The sequence below is a fragment of the Ranitomeya imitator genome, chromosome 1 (genome assembly GCF_032444005.1).
Source record: "Ranitomeya imitator isolate aRanImi1 chromosome 1, aRanImi1.pri, whole genome shotgun sequence".
Classification (NCBI taxonomy): domain Eukaryota; kingdom Metazoa; phylum Chordata; class Amphibia; order Anura; family Dendrobatidae; genus Ranitomeya; species Ranitomeya imitator.
The window spans coordinates 931,378,956-931,403,760 of NC_091282.1; the positions used below are offsets into that span (position 1 = coordinate 931,378,956).

General features: G+C 40.1%; 1 protein-coding gene across 2 annotated transcripts in view; it reads right to left on the reverse strand.

Annotated features, from left to right (window-relative positions):
• The window catches only part of UNC5C (unc-5 netrin receptor C), a 554,596-nt gene that overhangs the window by 27,265 nt on the left and 502,526 nt on the right, over nucleotides 1–24,805 (reverse strand). For both annotated transcript variants that reach the window (XM_069743602.1, XM_069743601.1), the window contains one exon: nucleotides 1,740–1,908. In XM_069743602.1, coding sequence (XP_069599703.1) covers nucleotides 1,740–1,908 — 169 coding nt within the window. The remainder of the gene's footprint in view (nucleotides 1–1,739; nucleotides 1,909–24,805) is intronic.

Genomic DNA, 24,805 nt, shown 5'->3' on the forward strand with positions numbered 1-24,805 from the left:
GACAATTTGAGAGACCAGACCCGAGTGAAGATCAGAGAGACCAGACTGAGTGAAGATCCGAGACACCAGACCTGAGAGAAGATCTGAGAGACCAGACCCAGGTGAAGATCCAAGAGACCAGACCCGAGTGAAAATCAGAAACTAGACCCAAGTGAAAAACTCAAGTGACCAGACCAGAGTAAAGATCCAAGAGAACAAACCAAAAACAGGCAGAGATGCTTACCTGTCTAAATGGGCCTCAATACAACTACACTAACAGGGTGCAGCGGACCCAAGTAAAATGGCAACTGCACAGGTGCAATTCCAAATGAAACAGCCAGCCTTAAATCAGGGATTGGCCGTGTGGCACACCAATGCAAAAAAATATACTCTGTATGTGGCAATGTTCACACAAGGAATGCAGAGCATCTGGTTCTCAGCCTATTAATGACGCACTATGGCGGGCTGCCCAGTGCTAACTATGATGCATCCTGTGTGAACAGAGGCCACAGTGTACAGAACCATTTGGGCTCAACTGCACCCTGAAAAAAATTCAATGTGCAAAAAAAAACATATCAATATATGTAAGGTATTGGTTGATATTCTGGCCAAAATATGTAAGCTGGCAACCCGCGTCAAGGGTCCTTACGTTTGCCAGTCATACTCTAACATGAAAACCACAAAAAGAGGAAAAAATCCTCCAATATTCAAGAAAACAAACCAAAAACAGGCAGAGGTGCTTACCTGTCTAAATGGGCCTCAATACAATTGCACTAACAGGGTGCAGCGGATCCAAGTAAAATGGCAACATAAAGATCCAAGAGACCAAACCCGAATGCAGACCCAAGAGACCAGACACAGATGAGAGACCCAAGTCCAGGTTGCTGGAGATGGACATTTGTATGAGCCACAACCCTGATGCAAATGTACGATACACGTGGGGAGGGAAAGAATTGGGGCGATGCTTCAGAAAATGAAGGCAGCCAGGGTGTCGGGTGTATCGAGTGACCTAACAATGCAAAACTTGTAGCCTAACGGTGAGTAATGTAGGCTCCTGTAGGGGCCTATACGGCACTTCATATTAGTCGGGGAGTGGCGAAGGGGGCGTTATTGACAGTGACGCACCCTAGGTTGAGGAACAAGGACCGAGAAGTTACTCATGACAATAGGTGCTTAGTTGTGAATATAGAGTGGTGGTGTGTAACTAATATTGTATGTTGTATTATATAAATATCCTGTTTAGCCATAGTATCGTGTTATTAATTTGCCATATTTCATGGTATTGCCACTATTCATTTCATTACATTTGATATTGGCGAACTCAGTCGAGGGGTTCAAGAGAGGCCTGGATGTCTTCCTGGAGCAGAACAATATTGTATCATACAATTATTAGGTTCTGTAGAAGGACGTAGATCTGGGTATTTATTATGATGGAATATAGGCTGAACTGGATGGACAAATGTCTTTTTTCGGCCTTACTAACTATGTTACTATGTTACTATGATATTGTGCCATAGGCACCAGGTACCTTTATAATGGTGTTAATCAAATAAATAATTGTTAGTTAAGTACCACTGTCTCCTCATTATCTGTGCCATTGCATCAATGTACCTGTCAAAAGATACATAGATAGAATAGATAGATGATAGATGATAGATAGATCGATAGATAGATAGATAGATAGATAGATAGATAGATAGATAGATAGATAGATAGATACGGGTTAGATAGATGGTGAGATAAAAAATGACATGTCTCACCTCCCACTGTCCTTGCACAGACTGTTCTTTAAGTTGTATCTTCCAATCTTCTTCGTTTGTTTCTGTACAATGGTGCATTGTTATTATGACCGGTCTTGTCATCAATGCGCCAGGTGGTCCACAGGATACTACCGGGGTCAGGAGCGTTTGACTGTCTTCTATGGGTGGTCTGTAGTAAACAATTCATCAGTTAGAACCTCTGCGGTATAGAAATCTTTAAAATCAATCAATAACCAAGTCTTATATTTACTGGTTTGGTACCTAGTGCCAGTTCTGCCCCCCAACTAAACATTAGGGGGACCTGGCACAGTACAATATCAGTTCTCCATAAAACAGCATGTTTCTGTAATATTGTTATTTCGTGTAGAATTGAAGGGTGGGGATGTCAGCAGATGCACAATAGAATTATCCATGGAGGATGGATTCTGGTGTAGCACACATAATTTACTGACTTTTCCTGTTTACATCTGAGGCAACCGAGGAGGTTTAAGCCTCCACACCTGTAGTGAATGGGTCTAAGATCACGGCAAGTCCCTGTGTGTAATCCTCAGCCGGGCACAGACCATCAGTTACATAAGAAGCCAAGCATCAATAAGTCTGTAAATCAGATGAAAGCAGTGCATGTCTACCGGCAGCTGCGGCTCATCACTGCGACATTCTTCCATCTGCGGTGCCATATCACATATTGAGCACTTTTATCTAAAATGTGACTATTGTCTGAAAATTCCTTTGCAGCCAAACACTATTTTCCTTTAAATGGCCTCTAATTTGCAGCCTTTCATTTCTACGTGAGTCATACATTAGGCTTCTTGTTTTCATTCATTTTGTCTAGACCATAATTAATTCTGTGTTTTTCCATAGATAATACGGATTTCTGTCTGACTCCAGTAACTTTTGTGTCGCAGGAGCTTTCCTTTTACATACTGCAGAGAACAAATCTGAAAAAGCATCTAGTGTATCTTGTGTGATCGTCAGCTGTGACTGCTATAGCAGACATAACACAAACATCAATATATCCCAGAGGTCATCTAACCAGCGCTAAGGATAAATGATAAAAATGTTTGTAGACATAGCAAATATGGAGAAGCAATGGCGTGCAGAGCGCTGTGACAACCATGGCTTACAAGACGTTACTAAAGTATCAGAAATAAACCGGAAAGATGATATAATAAACCAATTATTATGACATGATGAAGAGGCCCTGTCCCTCGATATAGTTATCTCAGTTATTTTTTACTTGGCCTAAATGCTGATCTACTGAATCTGGCGTTTTTTTTTAAATTATTTTTTATTCATGTGCTTCTTCTTTCCTGAGATAAGGCCCCCTCTACCCTGTATATAAATCTAGACTTCTTAGCCAAGGGGACATGGTCTTCAACTGTTATTCTTCTCGAAGACCATGCTACCTTGGGCTCACAAGACTAGATTTACATACAGAGAGGAGGTGGTCATAACTCTGGAATGGAGGGGTGCAGGAACATGAAAATAAAAAAAGTGACATTCAGGAAATTAACTGTATTTAGACCAGGTTAAAAAATATGTATATTATTGTAAAGCGAAAACTCTTCTTTAATACTCATGATGAAATGCAATGGTTGTTCTAAAGCACTATTGTGTACTATAAAAAATGTCTTTAGTGCTCTTATAATCCCCTCAAATAAAACAAGTTACAACTTGGGCACTGCCTCTGGCTATTTCTAGGTTTAGATCACTGTGATCCCCAGAACCACCATGTCATGTGAAGACCTAGGATTCATGCACATCGATGGGAAAACAATGAGAATAGAAATACAAAAAACAGGACCTATTACATATTCTGAATATAAGCACCAGAAATAAGATCATTAGATGGCACTGACTCTCTTTAAACTCAGAGAATTTGCTAGAACAATGCAAAAGATTTAGAAAACTCAAATGTTTATGGACCCAAGACAATATTTAAAAGACAAGTACAGCAAAACCTATTAATAGGACCACACATTGAAGAACACCACCCCCATCTAGAGCAGACATAGTTCCTCCATCTTTCCTGTTATCACATCCCTTTTTGAGAATTTTCTTTTAAACATTTGGGTGTTCATCTCTTGAACGTTTTACTCAAATCATATCCATTAATGTTGGATCCACAATATTACTTCCACTATATATCCCTTGTTGAAAAAGACTGTAATTTTAAGGGATATCCTTAGGATAAGCCCTCAATTTTAACTTTGAGAGAGGCCGACTCTTGGCACCCATGTGTAATCCCTGTTTGCAAGCAACAGGATTTGGGTGCCCTTCATTGATTCCAATTCTTCATACTGCACAATGCCATACATACAGTAGTCACCATACATGGAGCACCATTACCAATTCACATGAATTATTTACGGGGGGCTTTCAAGAGTCTGCCCTCTAGTAATCTAGTACAGTGTAATAACTTTGGCAGGGATCCAAATGTTTGTTATTGTTGTTCTTTCCTTATTTTATGTATATACAGTATGCACACGTGGTCAAAATTGTTGCCTCAAAAGGTTGTGCATCAAAATATTAAGTTAAGGGTACCAACATTTCTGTCCAGGCCTATTTCATGAGTTTTATTTATTTTTTTTTTTAAATTCAGTGGAAGCATGGCTGAAAAGCAAGGTCTGACTTTCATTTGTTCATTTTCATAGTTCTTTTATTAATTATTACTTTTGTCAGATTCAAGTTATTTCTATGATCATTGTGGGTTTTTCTGTCATTAAACGAGGGGTACCAACAATTTTGACCACATGTATATCTTCTTTTTGACTGTTTGGGACATTGATGGTTATTTATGCTGATTCAATGTAATCACTAATATTTCCTAAAGTTAGGAACAGTCTTTTGTGCCCACAGAACTCTATAAGAGAGTACCTAAAGTACTCCAGATCCTCCAGGATTGCATGTAGGAGGGTAATAGTCCAATCAAGTCAACACTGTGAGTGGGTTGGTTTCATACTCCCTACACGGATACACCATGTTACACAGTAAGGGGTGGTAAATGACACAGGGAGACTTTTTGAATCCTGGTGTCATACACTCCCACCGCACTTTGTACTTGGCATAACACAGTATATGAGTTTTATGAAGAATGTTTTTTTATAATTTAACTGTTTTGTCCACATACCAATCACTTGTGACAAGTAAATTCTATTACATTTTTCTAGTGGAACTACGGTAATTCTTTGAGATATATTCCAACCTGGACAAGCAGTATGGAGAATGTATTTTCTCCATATGACTCCATGTGCTTGCGCCTTGGATTTTGTCCCTTCCTACCTTAATCATCTATGGGGACATAAGGGGATATTAGTGCAAAATTTTCATTTACAGCACATCGGCAATTTATTAATAATGGAAAATGAATAAATCATATAGGAGCCTATGTGGCCTTGCAGGTAAAATATGAGCCATCTTGTTATATTTCAGAGACAATGTTTTCTGCAGAGTAAATCCAATCCCGGAATTGTATCTTTCTTTAAAAAAATCCAATATGCTATATGTATTTCATTGACCAAATGTGTGTACGCACAATTTACAATAACAGGGCAAAGCATTTTAAACTATGGTGCTTTGTTCTTTTTGACATAATCAATTTATAATAGGACAGGACTTGAGATATATCCATGACAACTGAAAGATTGCAAAGGTTACATCTATAGAATGGATGCTATTGAATATATATCTACTTTCTGCAATATGTACAAAGGCTAATCGTGGAGGGACAGAACATGAAGTGGCTTTAGTTTTGTGTTCCGTTTGATGTCCTGTATTAAATGCAGAATGCCCTTTTGTCCTCTTACTTTTAGGTCTATTTTATGACATTTTTAGCTCAAGTGGCTTTCTCTCTCCTTGCTATAATGCAGACAGTCTTTTTTAACGACCATTATGACCCCAACGCCCCTTCTACAGTGGAGACAGTCACTTGAGAGATCATCTTGACAAGTGTATAGCAGAGTGACGATCACCAGGGATCACATTCAGCGGCAGCCACACATTACAAGAACATGAAATTATACTGTGGCATGAGCCTGTAGCAGAATGTCAGAAATGTCATGCTGTGAAGAGGAAAGCCTTCTTTGCCAAAGTTAGGAATACGAAACAAAAATGTATAAAATCATGGTCAAATGGAAAACTAAAATGGTACTAAAATGGGACTGTGCCACTTGAAGTATCATTCTGGCAATTTAGAAAGCCTTTGTAGTCAAGGAAAAATCACACAACTCTTCATTTTGAAGGCCTTACATGAATACTGAAACATTGGAAATAGAAACGAGTGGATCAGTAAAATTCAAATTTGCATGTTTTCACAGATTTTACTGAGAAATTTGATTTGCATAGAAGTTATTGCTTCCAAATTTAATGTCCTTTATTATACAAGGAGATTCACTCTCTTTTTTACCCAGAAAAATTGCTGTAACTTCTAAAAGAAACAATCTATTGTACATATCGTTCGTATCCAAGCCTGTCTGCATGAGCCATTCCATATTTGTTGAATTGTATTACTGTTCACTCGACCCTTCAAACAGCCCAAACGGAAAAAAATCCAGAAATAACTAATTCTTATCTCTGGATTGGGCTCTTCCAATTTCTGAATAAACTTTCTTGACTGTTTGCTGACATAAGGAATACAACATCATTGTCTCCTGTAAAAGCCTGTGCAACTTGAATTGTTTCCTCAGACATTTTCGGTTGTCCTCCATCATGCCTATCCAGTAATATTCCTGTACGTTCCAGCTTATTCACTAATGACAGAATACCTGGTTTGGACGACTTCCAAACTTCTTTAGAAACTCACTTTGGCACCTCTTTAAGGAGTCAGTTTTCTAATAAGTTTTCACAAAAACAAAATCCTCTAAACTGTATCTGTACATTGTTCACAAAAGAAGGAATTCGGCAGGAGTGAAATGCAAGCACCACACCTAAGTTGCCAACATGCAGAAAGGCGTGCAGCAAGTCTATCTCATAGTGGAGATGACTGGTAGAGCGACAAGCTGACTAGACTACTCAGTGCAAGGATGTTTCTCATCGCTGTCTCTGAGGTTCATTGCGGTCTCACTTCTCTTGAGCTAGAGTATGAATGGTCCAAATTTCAGTACAGTTGACAGTCTCTTTAAGAAGTTACAGCAATGTTTCAGTAAAGTAGTGAGTGAATCATCCTGTACTTTGCAGTCTATCCAGACCATAGAAGATAATAAATGTAAGATGTAAAAAATAAGCAAAATACTTAGGGTCATCTCACCTCTCACCTCTTTGTCCTCTCCCACTTTTCCCTGCTCGATTTCCAGTCCTCCACACCTCTGTCATGTCACATCTCCAGCCTGATGTTCTCTCTAGCCCAGGACGTCTGGCTGCAACTAGTGCCATCGTAGTGATCTCCAGGGCATGCTCATGGCTGGATGTCCCAGCTTAAAGTGAACAATGGGCCAGAGTTGCTGAGTGTACACTGGACCAGAGAGATCAGTGGCCAGCGAAAGGTTAAAAAAAAATTATTCACCTCAAGGCTCCTTTCCATCCGTCCCTGCTGCTCTTTGACCACCTCCATCTTGTCGGCTCTCTGGCCTGGTGTTCAATCTTAGTAAAGAATTCCAACTGCAAGTTGAGCTTTTGAGCAAGTGCAGTGACATCCTTGGCCTGCTTGTGGCCAGAAGCCCTGGCCTAGATTAACTACCTCGGCTGGAGATGCTATGTGATAGATGCATAGAGAACTGCTCAGTAAGCAGGCAATAACAGGGGTTGCCATAGTGGTAAGCAGTGAGGTGGATATGTTTTTTTTCTTTTTAACCTTTTGCCAACCTGCTACTGTTCAGCAAGCGCAGCACAAGTGCAAGTCGCAAGCAGCTGGCCACCATTTTGCTGAATTCACATACAGTACAGTCCAAAAGTTTGGACACACCTTCTCATTCAAAAATTTTTCTGTATTTTCATGACTATGAAAATTGTACATTCACACTGAAGGCATCAAAACTATGAATTAACACATGTGGAATTATGTACTTAACAAAAAAGTGTGAAACAACTGAAAATATGTCTTATATTCTAGGTTCTTCAAAGTAGCCACCTTTTTACTTTGATGACTGCTTTGCACACTCTTGGCATTCTCTTGATGAGCTTCAAGAGGTAGTCACTAGGAATGGTCTTCCAACAATCTTGAAGGAATTCCCAGAGATGCTTAGCACTTGTTGGCCCGTTTGCCTTCACTCTGCAGTCCAGCTCACCCCAAACCATCTCGATTGGGTTCAGGTCTGGTGACTGTGGAGGCCAGGTCATCTGGCATAGCACCCCATCACTCTCCTTCTTGGTCAAATAGCCCTTACACAGCATGGAGGTGTGTTTGGGGTCATTGTCCTTTTGAAAAATAAATGATGGTCCACCTAAACGCAAACCGGATGGAATAGCATGCCGCTGCAAGATGCTGTGGTAACCATGCTGGTTCAGTATGCTTTCAATTTTGAATAAATCCCCAACAGTGTCACCAGCAAAGCACCCCCACACCATCACACCTCATCCATGCTTCACGGTGGGAACCAGGTATGTAGATTCCATCTGTTCACCTTTCTGCGTCGCACAAAGATCTCAAATTTGAACTCATAAGACCAAAGCACAGATTTCCACTGGTTTAATGTCCATTACTTGTGTTCTTTAGCCCAAACAAGTCTCTTCTGCTTATTGCCTGTCCTTAGCAGTGGTTTCCTAGCAGCTATTTTACCATGAAGGCCTGCTGCACAAAGTCTCCTCTTAACAGTTGTTGTAGAGATGTGTCTGCTGCTAGAACTCTGTGTGGCATTGACCTGGTCTCTAATCTGAGCTGCTTTTAACCTGCAATTTCTGAGGCTGGTGACTTGGATAAACTTATCCTCAGAAGCAGAGGTGACTCTTGGTCTTCCTTTCCTGGGGCGGTCCTCATATGAGCCAGTTTCTTTGTAGCACTTGATGATTTTTGCCACTGCACTTGGGGACACTTTCAAAGTTTTCCCAATTTTTCGGACTGAATGACCTTCATTTCTTAAAGTAATGATGGCCATAATACAAATTCTAACAGTCTATTCAGTAGGACTATCAGCTGTGTATCCACCAGACTTCTGCACAACACAACAGATGGTTCAAACCCCATTTATAAGGCAAGAAATCCCACTTATTAAACCTGACAGGGCACACCTGTGAAGTGAAAACAATTCCCGGTGACTACCTCTTTAAGCTCATCAAGAGAATGCCAAGAGTGTGCAAAGCAGTCATCAAAGCAAAAGGTGGCTTCTTTGAAGAACCTAGAATATAAGACATAATTTCAGTTGTTTCACACTTTTTTGTTAAGTATATTAATTCCACATGTGTTAACTCATAGTTTTGATGCCTCCAGTGTGAATGTACAATTTTCATAGTCATGAAAATACAGAAAACTCTTTAAATGAGAAGGTGTGTCCAAACTTGTGGTCTGTACTGTATAGCTGGATAAAAAATATATAATTTCTCAAGAGTGGAGATTTTTGTAAAGAATGAGTAGAATTTAATTCTACTCAAATAAATTTGCCCATCCCTAATTGGGAATCATTTACCTATCTATATTCCAAGTGTCAGCATTGACTATCTAAACCACGAGTCACATTATCATCAACACCTGCTTGATATTTACCCATTGCTCATATGGGACCAACCCTAAACAATCCGGAATCCAGATCACATAATTGATTAACGCTTTCTGTTTACTTTGGCAATTTAAAAACCAGGTAAATACATGTACAAAAAACTAACACTGGGGAACAGTTATTAAGCCTAAAGTACTTTATGGTGATCTTACTGAAAACGTGCTGATGCATGCCTTTTACTAAATTACATTGTGTATGCCGAAAATACAAATAATAACCTTAATTTTTATATAGCGCTAACATATTCTGCAGCGCTTTACAGTTTACACAAATTATATCATCACTGTCCCCGATGGAGCTCACAATCTAAATTCAGTATGTTTTTGGAAAGTGGGAGGAAACCGGAGTACCCGGAGGAAACCCACGCAAACACGGAGAGAACATACAAACTCCTTGCAGATGTTGTCCTTGGTGGGATTTGAAATCTCCCCCAGCCATAGCTTGTCACATATTGCAGTACAGTTTGTGCTATTATCTGTTTGGCCAAACATTCCCTGCCCCTATCCGCTAAGGTTTGCCTACTTTTTAAAAGTGCTGTGAGTGGCAGAGAATGTTTAAAAGTCACAAATTATGGGATAGAAATGCCGTGCGCTCTAAATTGTAACTTTTTTTTGCAACACTTTCTGGTGTAACGCAACAATAAATGTCCACCAATGTCTTTAATCATTGCATAATCATATAAGACATGTTTATGTAAAAAGGTGGTGGTATTAAGATCGCTGATCCTTGTTCTAGGCATCCTGATGAGCTTTCATTGTGGAGAGCAGTAGTGTTGCTTTGCTTGTATTCCGTATGATAAGGGGCCATGGACCCTGAGGAAATATTGCAGGGCTCATATGATCATTTCCATGTATTTGAATGGAATATACTAAAGGTATCAAAAGCAGGTATTAATGTTATGTGCCTACACATTTTATATAGCGGGGTTGTTCATTTGCTTTGTATAGTGACTGCATCATTATGCCAATTGCATTGTGACAAGAATATTTGTGGTGAGATTAAAGTTCATTTTAAGATTGTTACATCGATAATAATAATAATATTAAGCATTCATAAATAAAACCATTGCATCAATGGTTATACAGTGTGTAAACTGTGCCCAAGTAAGAATAGTGTAGCAGATAAAATGACTATATGGTATATTGCGGAAACAACAAAATTGTACAGTAATTAGCTAAGGCTAAGTACACATTAGCGTCTGTGTGCAGCGCATCATCTGCATGCAGAAACACATGCCAAAACGCATGCAAACGTATGGTTACGCTGCGGTTTTTATCTGCATCAGCGTACGCATGACGCCAAAAAAACCGCTGCATGTTCATGCGTTTGTATGCATTTCTGCCTGCGTTTGCGTTGTTCATGTTCGATATTTCCAGGAGGGCTTGTCTCATTTAGTTCCTGAACATGTGCAGTCCAAAGTACGCATCGCATCGAACGCATGCGTAGATATCCCATTACATACTAATGCGTTTCCATAGACAGTAATGCGTTGTTTTGTACTCATCCCGTATTTGACACCTAAAAAAATGAACATGTTGCGTTTGCCGCACACCGCAAAACGACGCATGCGGACGCATCCACATGCGAACTGATGCAAACGCATGTCCCTGCGTACATAATGTTAAATATATGTATGCAAAAAACACGCTGATCCGTACGCAGGTATACACTGTGCTCACATATGCTAATGTGGACCCAGCCTAACCATACCGCCAAATGTCAGTGATATATAGTGCCCAAAAAGCTGTCAGTACCATGCAAAGTGCCAATATAATTGTGCCTGGTCCAAATAACAGTGCTCATACCCTTCAATGGAAGGCCCAGGATATTTGCCCCTTTTTTGCCCCTTCTGTAATATGATTCTAGCAGACAGATGAACAATTGGCCTTACAATTGAATGAGTCAAATCCTCCCACATGTGGCTCCATGACTTAAAGGGGTTGTCAACACCTTCTCACTCTGAATGTTTTCCCACATTAAAATAAAACAATCTTTACTCAACTCTCACACCGATGCCGTTCTAGCGGTGTCGGCACTCGCTTTCCTAGGACTCACATGAGGTTGTTACGTCATGTGGGCCCTGAGCTCAATCAGCCCTGGTACTACTGTCCCTGACTTCAGACGTATAACTAATCAAGGGGAAGTGAGTGACACAGCACACAGGACTCACATGACATAACAACCTCACGTGAGCCCTTTGAACACATGTGCCGACGCCGTTTGAACCGCGCTGGCATGGGATATCAGTATAGGGGTTTTAACATTAACGTGTGAAAATATTCAGAGTGAGAAGGGGCTGTCCTAATAGTTAACAACCCCTTTAAACTAACTAAATGATTAACTAATTGTGGGTGCCCCTTTATCTCAACATTGACTAATATGACACAAAAAAGAGTTGCCTAAAGTGGCCCTCACTAATCCAGGCCTCCTTCACAAGTCTGTTTTTTTGCAACTGTATGTGGTCCTTTTTTTAAGGACTGCAAATATGGACAGGCGCAGACCCATTGTATTCAATGGTAGTGCGCACATGTCAGTCCGTGTGAAAAACCTACAGGCATGTCATTTTGTTTACGCTCCACCATGGCCAAAATTTATGCCACACACGTGCACATTGATGATACATGAATGATATCTGGTGTGTGGGTAAATTACCTGTTATGTCTATTGTATGATTATTTTATGTCTCTTGATAAGGGGATATTTCCTGTATTATTTTTTTATGTGCACATTAGCTGAGTATATATGATTAGTACACACTTATTACATGATATGTTTGTTACTCAGCACGTGCAATATTTACACTATACTATTATGTCTATTGTGAGGACCCCTTCATTACTCACCCACTCTGTATGAATTTGTGTCTGTATTTTGTACTTTCTTATAATCTTCTTTTATCTAACAAAGTATAAAATGTGTTAAATCTATAAATGACTGTTTCAGTCCTGGTATTCTTTGTTGCTTTTTGGATTTAAAAGGCACAAATGGATTAACTTCTCATCGGACAGGTGAGGAATATGGGTTTTTATTATTTTTTCTCTTTTACAGGGTATATGGACATTGATCGATTATCTTCTCTTTGAACAGGTGAATATGACTTTGCTTTGTTATTTTTTTATTTTTTCACATATAAATGGGTAAAATGGGTTGTGTTTATTTCAAATAAAGAACTTTATTCAGGGTGTGTTTTTTTTACAATTTGACTACGGGGTTTGTAATGGGGCCATCTTATAGATGTTTCGCTATTACTAACCCTTGGGCTTGATGTCAGTTGCCATTTCAAAGCTGACATTAACCCCAATACTATTACCCCACTTACCACTGCACCAAGGCTAGTGTGAAGAGCAAGGCTAGCGCCAGATTTGGCACATCTTATAATAGCACCATTTCTGGGGCGGCTGAGGGCTAATGTTGGTAGCCTGGGAGGGGGGTCAATGTCCCTGGTCCCTTCCCACACTATTAATATCAACCCTCAGCTGTCTGTTTAGCCTTTGCTGGTTTGAATTTATAGGAGGACCCTACATCATTTATTTCTGGGGTCTGCCTGTAAAATAACCAATAAAGTCTAAGCAAACAACTGTGAGCTGTTATCAACAGACTGGAAAGCATTTGGGATATTGTCCTGTTTGTCAGATTATTAACATCAGTCCCCAGCCGTAGACTTCCCTTTGCTGCTTATGAAAATTACACAGGAGCCCATGCTATTTTTTTTAAATTTAATTCTTAAGTTTACACAGGATGTTCACAGAAGGTGCTGAATACAACTCCCATCATTGTCATGCTAATCACAGGGAGACCAGGCAACAATCATGAGAGCTGTTTTCAGCACCCGGCACGTGGGAACAGCTAGCTGTACAGATTTTCCCAGGCACTGGTACGTGTCACACAGGCACACCGATAGCACACGGATGCCACATGGATGTGACACATGGATAATAAATGGATACATGGATGTCACATACATAGATACAGATGGTGAACTTACACGGACCATGGATCTTACCAGTACTGTTTTTTCAAGGACATGAATCACCTGGACATGTGACGGAAGCCTAAAGGAGAGTGAACTGACGCAAAGCATACATGTACTTATATTAATGTGAAGCTTCATTCTATAGATTAGGGAATTACATCACCAGCGATTCTTAAATATAACTATATTATGAGCATCACACAAGACTCCATTATTAACCATGGTGGCCTGCGGAGATGTCGGTAGCATATAAATATCTCAATGATATTGCCTTTGAAATAATAAACTGCTCTGGTGTACAAAAGTCTCCTACGAGAAGCGGTTAATGAAGTAGGTCAAAAGGACATTAACTGGGGAAGTTTAGAGTCGCACATTTCACTATTGGATAGGCTCCCAATGCAGTATATGCTTCGATGAGATGTAAGAAGATTAGACTGTGTCTATAAACCAATTCATTGTGAAGAATGCATCTGTACTACACAGTCACATGAAAATAATAAGTTTTGGCAGGACTGCCACTTGAATAATAATTTGCCGCATTGATCTAGTCGAATAAAAATAGCCAAGCATATAATTCTGTTACTGAACATGAAGAAGCCGATAGAGTACAGTTTATTCAGTGGAGACATAAGGAAAGAGTTCATCTGGTTAATGTAGTTACTGAGACATCTATTAATGGAACAGATGTCATTAAAAAATACAGACATAGGATACTTTATTTATCTTGGAGCAATATAATGATTGGGTTTAAAAAGGTTGGCCAATTTATCTTCATTTTAACAAATACTGTATGTTGTGGATAAGATTTTGTGGTACTTGTTAAAATATATAGTAGGTATTACAGATTCTCATCTTGCATTTGTAAGTACAGTTTCCTCAGACTGCACTGCCCACTTAAAGGGACACTGTCACCTGAATTTGGAGGGAACAATCTTCAGCCACAGAGGCGGGGTTTTTGGGTGTTTGATTCACCCTTTCCTTACCCGCTGGCTGCATGCTGGCTGCAATATTGGATTGAAGTTCATTCTCTGTCCTCCGTAGTACACGCCTGCACAGTCTGCAATCTTGCCTTGCGCAAGCGTGTACTATGGAGGACAGAAAATGAACTTCAATCCAATATTGCAGCCAGCATGCAGCCAGCGGGTAAGGAAAGGGTGAATCAAACACCCAAAAACCCCGCCTCCGTGGCTGAAGATTATTCCCTCCAAATTCAGGTGACAGTGTCCCTTTAATGGCTGCTGGTGGGGGAGCATGTCATCAGACCTGTCCATCAGCCTCCTCCAATTGGAAAACGCTGCACAAAAACACTGCGCACTTGAAGAAGGCTGACCGGACGGGCCACATGCTCCTTTACTAGCAGTCAATTTGAGGGCAGGACGCTGTTCAGTCTGTGAGGAAGGCAGGACTAACCAGTACAGGAGGTGAACCTGTCATAGTTATATTTTATAAAAATCATGTCCTCAATATATCTGTTAAAATGAAGAAAAATTGCTCTCTAATTTAAGGGTTATGTGACATAGGTGAAAGTCCGTTGTAAATACATAATGTTTCACCTGTTTCAGTAATCTTAATCTCAAAATTACTAAATCTGTGGAGCAGCCATGGGAAAGATGAAACTGACCCAACTATCTATCATGTTCTGGAGTAATACTGATCACTATTTTTTGACTATGAGATGCACTTTTAAGACTTGCTAAAACATGAGAATATCTTACTGGCCAGAGGCAGTCTCCTGCACTCATATAGCGTCCGATCACTGAGAGCAGCACTATTTACTCTCCCACTGCACAACACTGATCGGTTTGATCACTGCAGGGCAGGAGAGGAAGCTCAAGTTTACTAAATCTCAAGTGACGGTCAGTCTTTGATATTTGTATACATAGGCCCTTTGACTGAGCACTCCACCCATCAGCCTGTGGTGGTTTTAATTACAGCAGGATCCTACCTTCTACTATATAATTGTCTAAGGGTCACTTCCATCTTTCTGTCTGTCCTTCTGTCTGTCACAGATAGTCATTGGTCGTGGCCTCTGTCTGTCATGGAAATCCACGTCGCTGATTGGTCGTGGCAAAACAGCCATGACCAATCAGTAATGGGCACAGTCCAAAAGAAAATGGCCACTCCTTCCTCCCAGCAGTCACTGCCCAGCGCCCGCATACTCCCCTCCGGTCAGCGGTCACAGGGTTAATGGCAGCGTTGACTGCGGTGTAACGCACTCGGTTAACACTGCTATTAACTCTGTGTGACCAACTTTTTACTATTCATGCTGCCTATGCAGCATGAATAGTAAAAATATCTAATGTTAAAAATAATTAAAAAAATAAAAAATAGTTACATACTCACCCTCGGTTGGCCCTCAGATCGAAGCGACGGTTACCGATGCTCCTCGCGATGCCCCGGTGACTGCTCCATGCAATGCGGTCTCGCGAGATGATGACGTGCGGTCTCACGAGACCGCTACATCATCTCGCAAGACCACAATGCACTCTTCAGACCGGAGCACGCGACAAGCATCGGTAACCGGCCGCTTCAATCCGGAAGGTGAGTATGTAACTATTTTTTATTTTACTGTATCAAAAAGCTTGGCACTCAATAATGCTTGTAGAAAATAAAGTCATTTATTTTGCATCAGGACAAACAGATCAGCTGTAGCTCGTATCTTGCTAAACGTTTTCGGTCCTTTGTGGACCTTCCTCAGAGCAAGTTTATCTGGAGCGTAGGATCTGGACATATAACCAGATGCATGAGTATGCTGACACTATATGTAGAGGCAAATTTCAGAGGCACTAATGGAGACCGTGACTGAGCAGATTAAGCTGCTTGGGCATACGATGTGCCCACACTGTGCACGTTCTGTTGCCTGGAGCGCTGGTGGCGTGCTGAGACGCTGAGGGAGTCACACTGATCTGTTTGTCCTGATGCAAAATAAATGACTTTATTTTCTACAAGCATTATTGAGTGCCAAGCTTTTTGATACAGTTGATTTAAGGGGCTGGAAACCCTACTTGAGCACCTCTACTCACAAATCTATAGAGTGCCGTGTATCTTGTTCTTATTTTTTATTTTATTTTTTTTACAGGGATATGGTGCATACTATGTGACTCGCCAATATACTACGTGACTCGGCAGTATACTACGTGTCTGTGCTGTATACTACGTGGCTCTGTGCTGTATACTATGTGGCTGGGCAATATACTATGTGACTGGGCAATATACTATGTGGCTGGGCAATATACTACGTGACTCTGCTGTATACTGTGTGGCTCTGTGCTGTATACTACGTGACTGGGCAATATACTATGTGGCTGGGCAATATACTATGTGGCTGGGCAATATACTATGTGGCTGGGCAATATACTATGTGGCTGGGCAATATACTATGTGGCTGGGCAATATACTATGTGGCTGGGCAATATACTATGTGGCTGTGCAATATACTATGTAGCTGCGCAATATACTATGTGGCTGGGCAATATACTATGTGGCTGGGCAGTATACTACGTGGCTGGGCAGTATACTACGTGACTATGTGTCTGTGCTGTATACTACGTGGCTCTGTGCTGTATACTACATGACTGGGCAATATACTATGTGGCTGGGCAATATGCTATGTGGCTGGGCAATATACTATGTGACTGGGCAATATACTTTGTGGCTGGGCAATACACTCCGTGGCTGGGCAATATACTATGTGCCTGGGCAATATACTATGTGGCTGGCCAATATACTATGTGGCTGAGCAATATACTACGTGGCTGAGCAATATACTACGTGACTGGGAAATATACTACGTGTCTGTGCTGTATACTACTTTAATAGAGCAGCAATGCCATTCCAATTTCATATATTTCATGTTTGCATGCCGTAGCATTACAGAGTTACAGAGATTGGTAGTACTAAATCTCAATGGGCCCGGACACAATCCTCACCCTGCAGCATGTTTTGAAACAGCACACCATTGAACACTGGAGCTGAAGTACCTTCCAGAACATCACAGTTATGTGACGAGTTACATTAAAGTATGGGGAATAAGAAGACTTTACAACCGGTGTCACACTAATATGTGTGTGTATGTGTCTGTTCATGCAGGTGTTTGTGGAATTTTGTGTGTGTGTGTTCAGCTGAGCTGTAGGTGTACTATACATGTTTGTAAGCTGCAGAGCTGTGTTTTATATGCAGCTCGGTTGTGTGTATGAGGCACAGTAGTGTGAATGAAACAGACATGTATGTGCCTTTTATGCAAGCAGCAGGATTGTGTGTGTGCTGCGGAGTTGTGTGCATATGTCCTGTTCTTGGTGCAGCAGAGCTGTGCGAGCTTTTGCTTCCAAAGCTTGGCATGTAGATTGTTTCAAACATCTTGGAGAAGTAACCAGAGATCTTTTGTACATGTGGGCTTGTGCAAATCCTTCTGTCTCTTCATATAATCCCACACAGACTGGATAATGTTGAGTTCAGTGCTCTGTGGGGACCATATCATCACTTTCAGGACTACTTGTTCTTCTTTAGACTGAAGAAAGTTTTTAATGACATTACCTGTATGGTTGAGGTCCTGCTGCAGAATATATTTGGAGCCAATCTTGATGGTATTGCATAATAGATAAATATCTGCCTATATTTCTCAATATCGAGGATATCAAAAAATGGGCAACAATGAGGACTGTAGAGACAGTGGTTGACCAAGAAAACTTAGAACAGCAGACAAAAGACACATTATTCTTACTTCCCTTAGAAATCTGAAGATGGCATTAGCTTAGAAGTGAAAACAACTAGTGGGGCTCAGCTACACCAATCTACTGTTCGGAGAAGTCTGACCATAAATAGTCTTTATGGAAGATTTGTGAGCAAAAAACATATCTTCAACATGGAAACAAGGATAAGTGACTCAACTATGCATGAAAACATAGCACATGAGGTGCAGAAAAATGATAGCAGGTGCTCTGAACTAATAAGTCAAAATGTTGTATATTTGGCTTCCACAAAAGTCATTTTTTTTCACTGAAGGACTGGGATTTGATCATGATTAATCAGGACATTAGCAGATATTTATCCATCATTCATGCAATGCCATCAGGGAGGTGTCATGTTGACTTCAAATTTATTCTGCAGCAGGAAAATGTACCCAAACATACAAACAATGTATTTTAAAATAATCTTCAGTATAAAGGAGCACTGGAAGTGATGATATGGCTTAGCCTTGATTTCAAAATCATCAAATCTGTGTTGAATTATATGAGGAGATAGAAGGATTTGTGCAAGACTACATCCACAAAAGATCTGTAGTCTGTTCTCTAAGATGTGTGGAACAACCTTTCTACCGAGTTCCTTCAAAAACTATGTGCAAGTGTACCTAGAAGAATTGATGCTGTTTTGAAGGCAAAAGATGTTGACACCACATTGATTTCTTTTCATTCCTTTTATAGTGTTCTTTTGTTCATTCAATTTTTTCAATGTTAATAAAATGAACTATTAACTCCTTTGTTTTTGAACGAATTCTTACTTTACATCATATTTTCCAAGGCTACCTAAAATTTTTGAACGCTCCTGTAAATGAACATGATAGAGCAGGTTGGAAACTAAATTTGTTCAGAGAAAAAGGCTCAAAACTGCAGTATGGTCATAAAATCAAAAAATTAAAAAATGTATAGTATACAGTCCCAAATTTGGAAGGGGTGTTCCTCAGTGAGATGTTGTTGAGCATCAGCGCTAATGCTACATATGGAAATATGACAGGCAGGGAAATAGGCAATGTGATAAATGTTGATGGCTGAAATATTATTCCAATCCTATTCACTAATTTTGTCAAGTTCAATCAAATTTTTCCCAAAAAATAATTTTTAAATCGGATCATCTTCTAGTCTCGAAGATAGAAATTTATAGCATCAACTATGTCATAAAAATAAACACTAGCACAGAAGTTCTTGGTACTAAATTTGGCAGAGCAATATGACTGTGAGCTTCAAATGAACATCTGCCCAGGACTCACAGAGTCAAGGTGAAGATTGTGAGCCTGTATTCATCATGATGCATATATAGACCACCTTCTAAAAATAAAATGTTATCCTTTAAATTGGTGCAGTGAAGGTATAGATTGTAGAAATACACGGGCCAAATTAGAAGAGGAAAGATAATTAAAAACATAGCCTTTGAGATTTGAGGTTGTCTTTTGAGATTGAAAGTAACACAGCAAGTCTATCGGCTCTTCAGCCCAGTCTTGAGAAGAAATCCTTTAATCAACAAGTGCATTGTGTCAATGTCTGTGAAGGTGAACTTTGGTGTTGATTAATTTAAAACATTTTTCTTTCTCGGATGCCTCTGTTCCCATGGACACATGACATCAAAAGTTTATATCTTCCTTTCATTCACTCAGCCCCAATCACATGCTTCATTTACAGATGCAGACCCTTACTCTATTTTCTTTATTTTACCTTGAGATTCATAGCATCTCTATGTGACTGAACAATGTTTCCGAACTGTAATCAGTGAGCAGAGACATAAATCATGGGATAAAATCATGTACTATGTACCAGTCATTCATTGCATCACTGGAATAGCCTGCTCTGTTATGTAAAAAAATAGAAATTTTAGCTAGTCATACATATTGTCTAAACATGCAGAGTTTAGTGAGATTGTGTGTATGGGAGTCTACTGACAAACCACCTGATATTAGATGTCACATTAGTGAGGGATCAGACATGCTGGATTTCAACATGTCCAATCCTTTGTCAATCATAACTGGCAGCTATTTATTCATGTCTACTATTGAAAATGTTATCTATGAGGAGTGTCCATTATGACCCTGGTGATCAGAAGAAAAATCCAACTGCTGTTTTTTTTTTGCTTACATCAATTCGGGAGTCTGGTTGAGTTTCTGGTGGAACCCATATATATATATATATATAGATGTGCTTAGTTACAATTGACCGAAAGTAGTCTTTTAAGGAGCAGAATTTTGATCTTGTCTGGAGTGATAATTTCTAACCTTTGAATAATATGAGGAGATTACCAAATTATTGACTGTAGCTTCATGGTGTAGTATACAACAGCTACAGGCTTATTCTGTTAGGTAGGTGAAAAGAACAGAATCCTTACAGAAACGATCAGCTGTATGTTAATAGATTGCCGAGGTGAAGATGCAATAACAGCAATTTATTAACAAAGCAGACTCTTCTCCAGAACAATGGAGAAACCCTCATGTGGTGAGAAACAAATAAGAGTTTTGGGTTGCAAAGCATTTGTATATATTCCAGAAGAAAAACACACCAAACTCCAAAAGAGTCCAGATGAATATTTGTCCAATTCAATGACAATTGCAAAAGGTTCAGAATCGTAAACCCCAGCACAGTGTTACTTTTAGCTATAGGGATCTGAGTGATGTAAGGACAATATTGGAAATAAGAGCAGAAGCAAAACTAACAGTGATCAGACTACGTCTAAACAAATGGATGAAGTCATTGCAAGCCTAAACATTACAAGTGAGCAGTTATAACAGATTGCAGGCATTCAGCAAGAGAAAAGAAAGGTAAACCATCCGTACGTCTCTCATTCAAGGCACCCACAGGCAGAACCCACATCTTGGCAAGACAAGTCTTATCTCTTAGAATATGTAGCTAAAAATGGATAAAGGCTGCAGAGTAAGAAATGAAATCTACGTAAAATAACCAATGATATCTGACACAGACACAGATGGAATGCATTAACCCAAGTTCCAAACATTTTGATATGAAGTTACATTTTCTTAGACATCTGCAAGAATAAAGAGTTTTAGATTTGGAGCATTGCCCAACTGAGGAACTGATTGCATATATTTTTGTATGGCCACTCACCCATGAGATAGACATTCTGGGCTTAGCCTTAGCTGTTGAGAAGGGTATTGGAGTACAAAACAGCTGCAGGCTTATGCAGGAGCAAAGCTGATGGTAGATGGGGGTGTTTTAATTATTAGTGTTCTGTTTGACTTTTGGTTTGTGTGTTACCTCTTTCCAGAAATCCTCCATGTTTTGATTATGAAGATAATGGTCGCTGCACGTCCTACATAAATCAGTTAATAATACCACAATGTAAGAGTGCTTAAGATTCTGCTGAAATCTGAAATATTTCACATTTATTATCTTAGCAAATGGTAAAGCTTTGTCTCAGGTACACATTTCGGGGACTATTAGTTTGGGTCTTGAGCTGCAATACTGCACATGACCTGTGGACAGGTGTGGCCATGTTTTTGGGATAAATCAGCTCTGTTTTTCTAATTCTGTATATTAAGTTTTGGGTTTCAATCTGACCATTCCCGTAAGATATAAACTAAGTACCGGGAAGTCAATGTTAAAAAGTTTTAGGCACAACTGACTAACAAGATCTTTCACGTCAACATCTACAGGGGATACTGCAGGAGAGAAAAGTGCAAATAGGGTCTTATCCGATGGAGATCACAGAGTGTCAAGGAGTTTGCACTCACTTGATATTTCTTGGAATTATGGCATAAAAAGAACTCATCAGAGTTAGCAGCTGCCGCAGATCCACTGGTCAGACAATGACCGATTTAGAATTTTCAATTGGAGAGATTCGTGGATATTACCCGCGCTGCTGCATAAAGGAATGTCCAGGCGTACTAGAGATACAAATGGTGGTTTATTCTCAACGCGTTTCAAAGTCACTAGTAGGGTTGAGCGAAACGGGTCGAACATTTTCAAAAGTCGCCGACTTTTGGCTAAGTCGGGGTTTCATGAAACCCGATCTGACCCCTGTGCGGGGTCGGCCATGCGGTACGCGACTTTCGCGCCAAAGTCGCGTTTCAATGACGCGAAAAGCGCCATTTCTCAGCCAATGAAGGTAAACGCAGAGTGTGGGCAGCGTGATGACATAGGTCCTGGTCCCCACCATCTTAGAGAAGGGCATTGCAGTGATTGGCTTGCTGTCTGCGACGTCACAGGGGCTATAAAGAGGCGTTCCCGCCGACCGCCATCTTACTGCTGCTGATCTGAGCTTAGGGAGAGGTTGCTGCCGCTTTGTCAGAAGCAGGGATAGCGTTAGGCAGGGTCCATTAACCACAAAACCGCTTGTGCTGCAGCGATTTGCACTGTCCAACACCACCCTCGGTGTGCAGGGACAGTGGAAGTTTTTTTTTTTTTTTTTTTCCCCTCAGCGCTGTAGCTCATTGGGCTGCCCTAGAAGGCTCCCTGATAGCTGCATTGCTGTGTGTACGCCGCTGTGCAAACCAACTGCTTTTTTCAAAGCACAAATCCTCTTGTTCCTTCCTTTCTGCACAGCTATCTTTTTTGTTTGTCCACACTTTTTATTTCATTTGTGCATCAGTCCACTCCTTATTGCTGCCTGCCATACCTGGCTGAGATTACTGCAGGCAGGGAGATAGTAGCTGCCTGCCATACCTGGCTGAGATTACTGCAGGCAGGGAGATAGTAATTGTAGGACATTCCCTGTTTTTTTTTTTTTTTTTTTTTTGGTGGGAGATTAAGATTGGCAATTTGGCATTTCTGCTAGAGTGCCATCCCTGTGTGTGCCATCTCTCTCACATAGTGGGCCATAGAAAGCCTTTTCATTTTTCTGTATTTTTTTTTTGTGGGGTGTATAAATTCTCCCTGATAAAAATACAGTGGGAGATTAATATTGGCCTTTGGGCTTGTGTGCCAGTCCTGAGTGTGCCATCTCTCTCACAAATAGTGGGCCATAGAAAGCCTATTTTATTTTTTTTGGGGTTTTATAAATTCTCCCTGAAAAAAAGGGAGATTAATATTGGCCTCTGGGCTTGTGTGCCAGTCCTGAGCGTGCCATCTGTGCCAGCCCTGAGCGTGCCATCTCTCTCACAAATAGTGGGCCATAGAAAGCCTATTTATTTTTTTTTTTGGTTTTATAAATTCTCCCTGAAAAAAAGGGAGATTAATATTGGCCTCTGGGCTTGTGTGCCAGTCCTGAGCGTGCCATCTGTGCCAGCCCTGAGCGTGCCATCTCTCTCACAAATAGTGGGCCATAGAAAGCCTATTTAATTTTTTTTTTTGTTTTATAAATTTTCCCTGAAAAAAGGGAGATTAATATTGGCCTCTGGGCTTGTGTGCCAGTTGTGAGCGTGCCATCTGTGCCAGTCCTGAGCGTGCCATCTCTCTCACAAATAGTGGGCCATAGAAAGCCTATTTAAATTTTTTTTTGGTTTTATAAATTCTCCCAGAAAAAAAGGGAGATTAATATTGGCCTCTGGGCTTCTGTGCCAGTCCTGAGCGTGCCATCTGTGCCAGTCCTGAGCGTCCCATCTCTCTCACAAATAGTGGGCCATAGAAAGCCTATTTTATTTTTTTGGGGGGTTTTATAATTTCTCCCTGAAAAAAAGGGAGATTAATATTGGCCTCTGGGCTTGTGTGCCAGTCCTGAGCGTGCCATCTGTGCCAGCCCTGAGCGTGCCATCTCTCTCACAAATAGTGGGCCATAGAAAGCCTATTTTTTTTTTTTTTTGTTTTATAAATTTTCCCTGAAAAAAGGGAGATTAATATTGGCCTCTGGGCTTGTGTGCCAGTTGTGAGCGTGCCATCTGTGCCAGTCCTGAGCGTGCCATCTCTCTCACAAATAGTGGGCCATAGAAAGCCTATTTAAATATTTTTTTGGTTTTATAAATTCTCCCAGAAAAAAAGGGAGATTAATATTGGCCTCTGGGCTTCTGTGCCAGTCCTGAGCGTGCCATCTGTGCCAGTCCTGAGCGTCCCATCTCTCTCACAAATAGTGGGCCATAGAAAGCCTATTTTATTTTTTTTTTGGGTTTTAGAAATTCTCCCTGGAAAAAAAAAGGGAGATTAATATTGCCCTTTGGGCTTGTGTGCCAGTACTAAGCGTTCCATCTCTCTCTCTCTCTCTCTCAGTCAGTGGGCCATAGAACGCCTATTTTTGGTTTTATTTGTTTTCTAAATTCTCCCTGAAAAAATCATTTTATTTTATTTGGTTTCTAAATTCTTCCTGATAAAATGACATTTTTTTTATTATTTTTTTTTCTAAAGTCTCCCTGAAAAAAAAAAAAAAAAACAGTGGGAGATTAATATTGGCCTTTCTGCTTGTGTGCCAGTCTTGACTCCTGGGTGCGTCATCTCTCAGTCAGTGGGCCATAGAACGCCTATTTTTGGTTTTATTTGTTTTCAAAATTCTCCCTGAAAAAATCATTTTATTTTATTTGGTTTCTAAATTCTTCCTGATAAAATCACATTTTTTTTATTATTTTTTTTTCTAAAGTCTCCCTGAAAAAAAAAAAAAAAAACAGTGGGAGATTAATATTGGCCTTTCTGCTTGTGTGCCAGTCTTGACTCCTGGGTGCGTCATCTCTCAGTCAGTGGGCCATAGAACGCCTATTTTTTGTTTTATTTGTTTTATAAATTCTCCCTGAAAAAATCATTTTATTTTATTTGGTTTCTAAATTCTTCCTGATAAAATCATATTTTTTTTATTATTTTTTTTTCTAA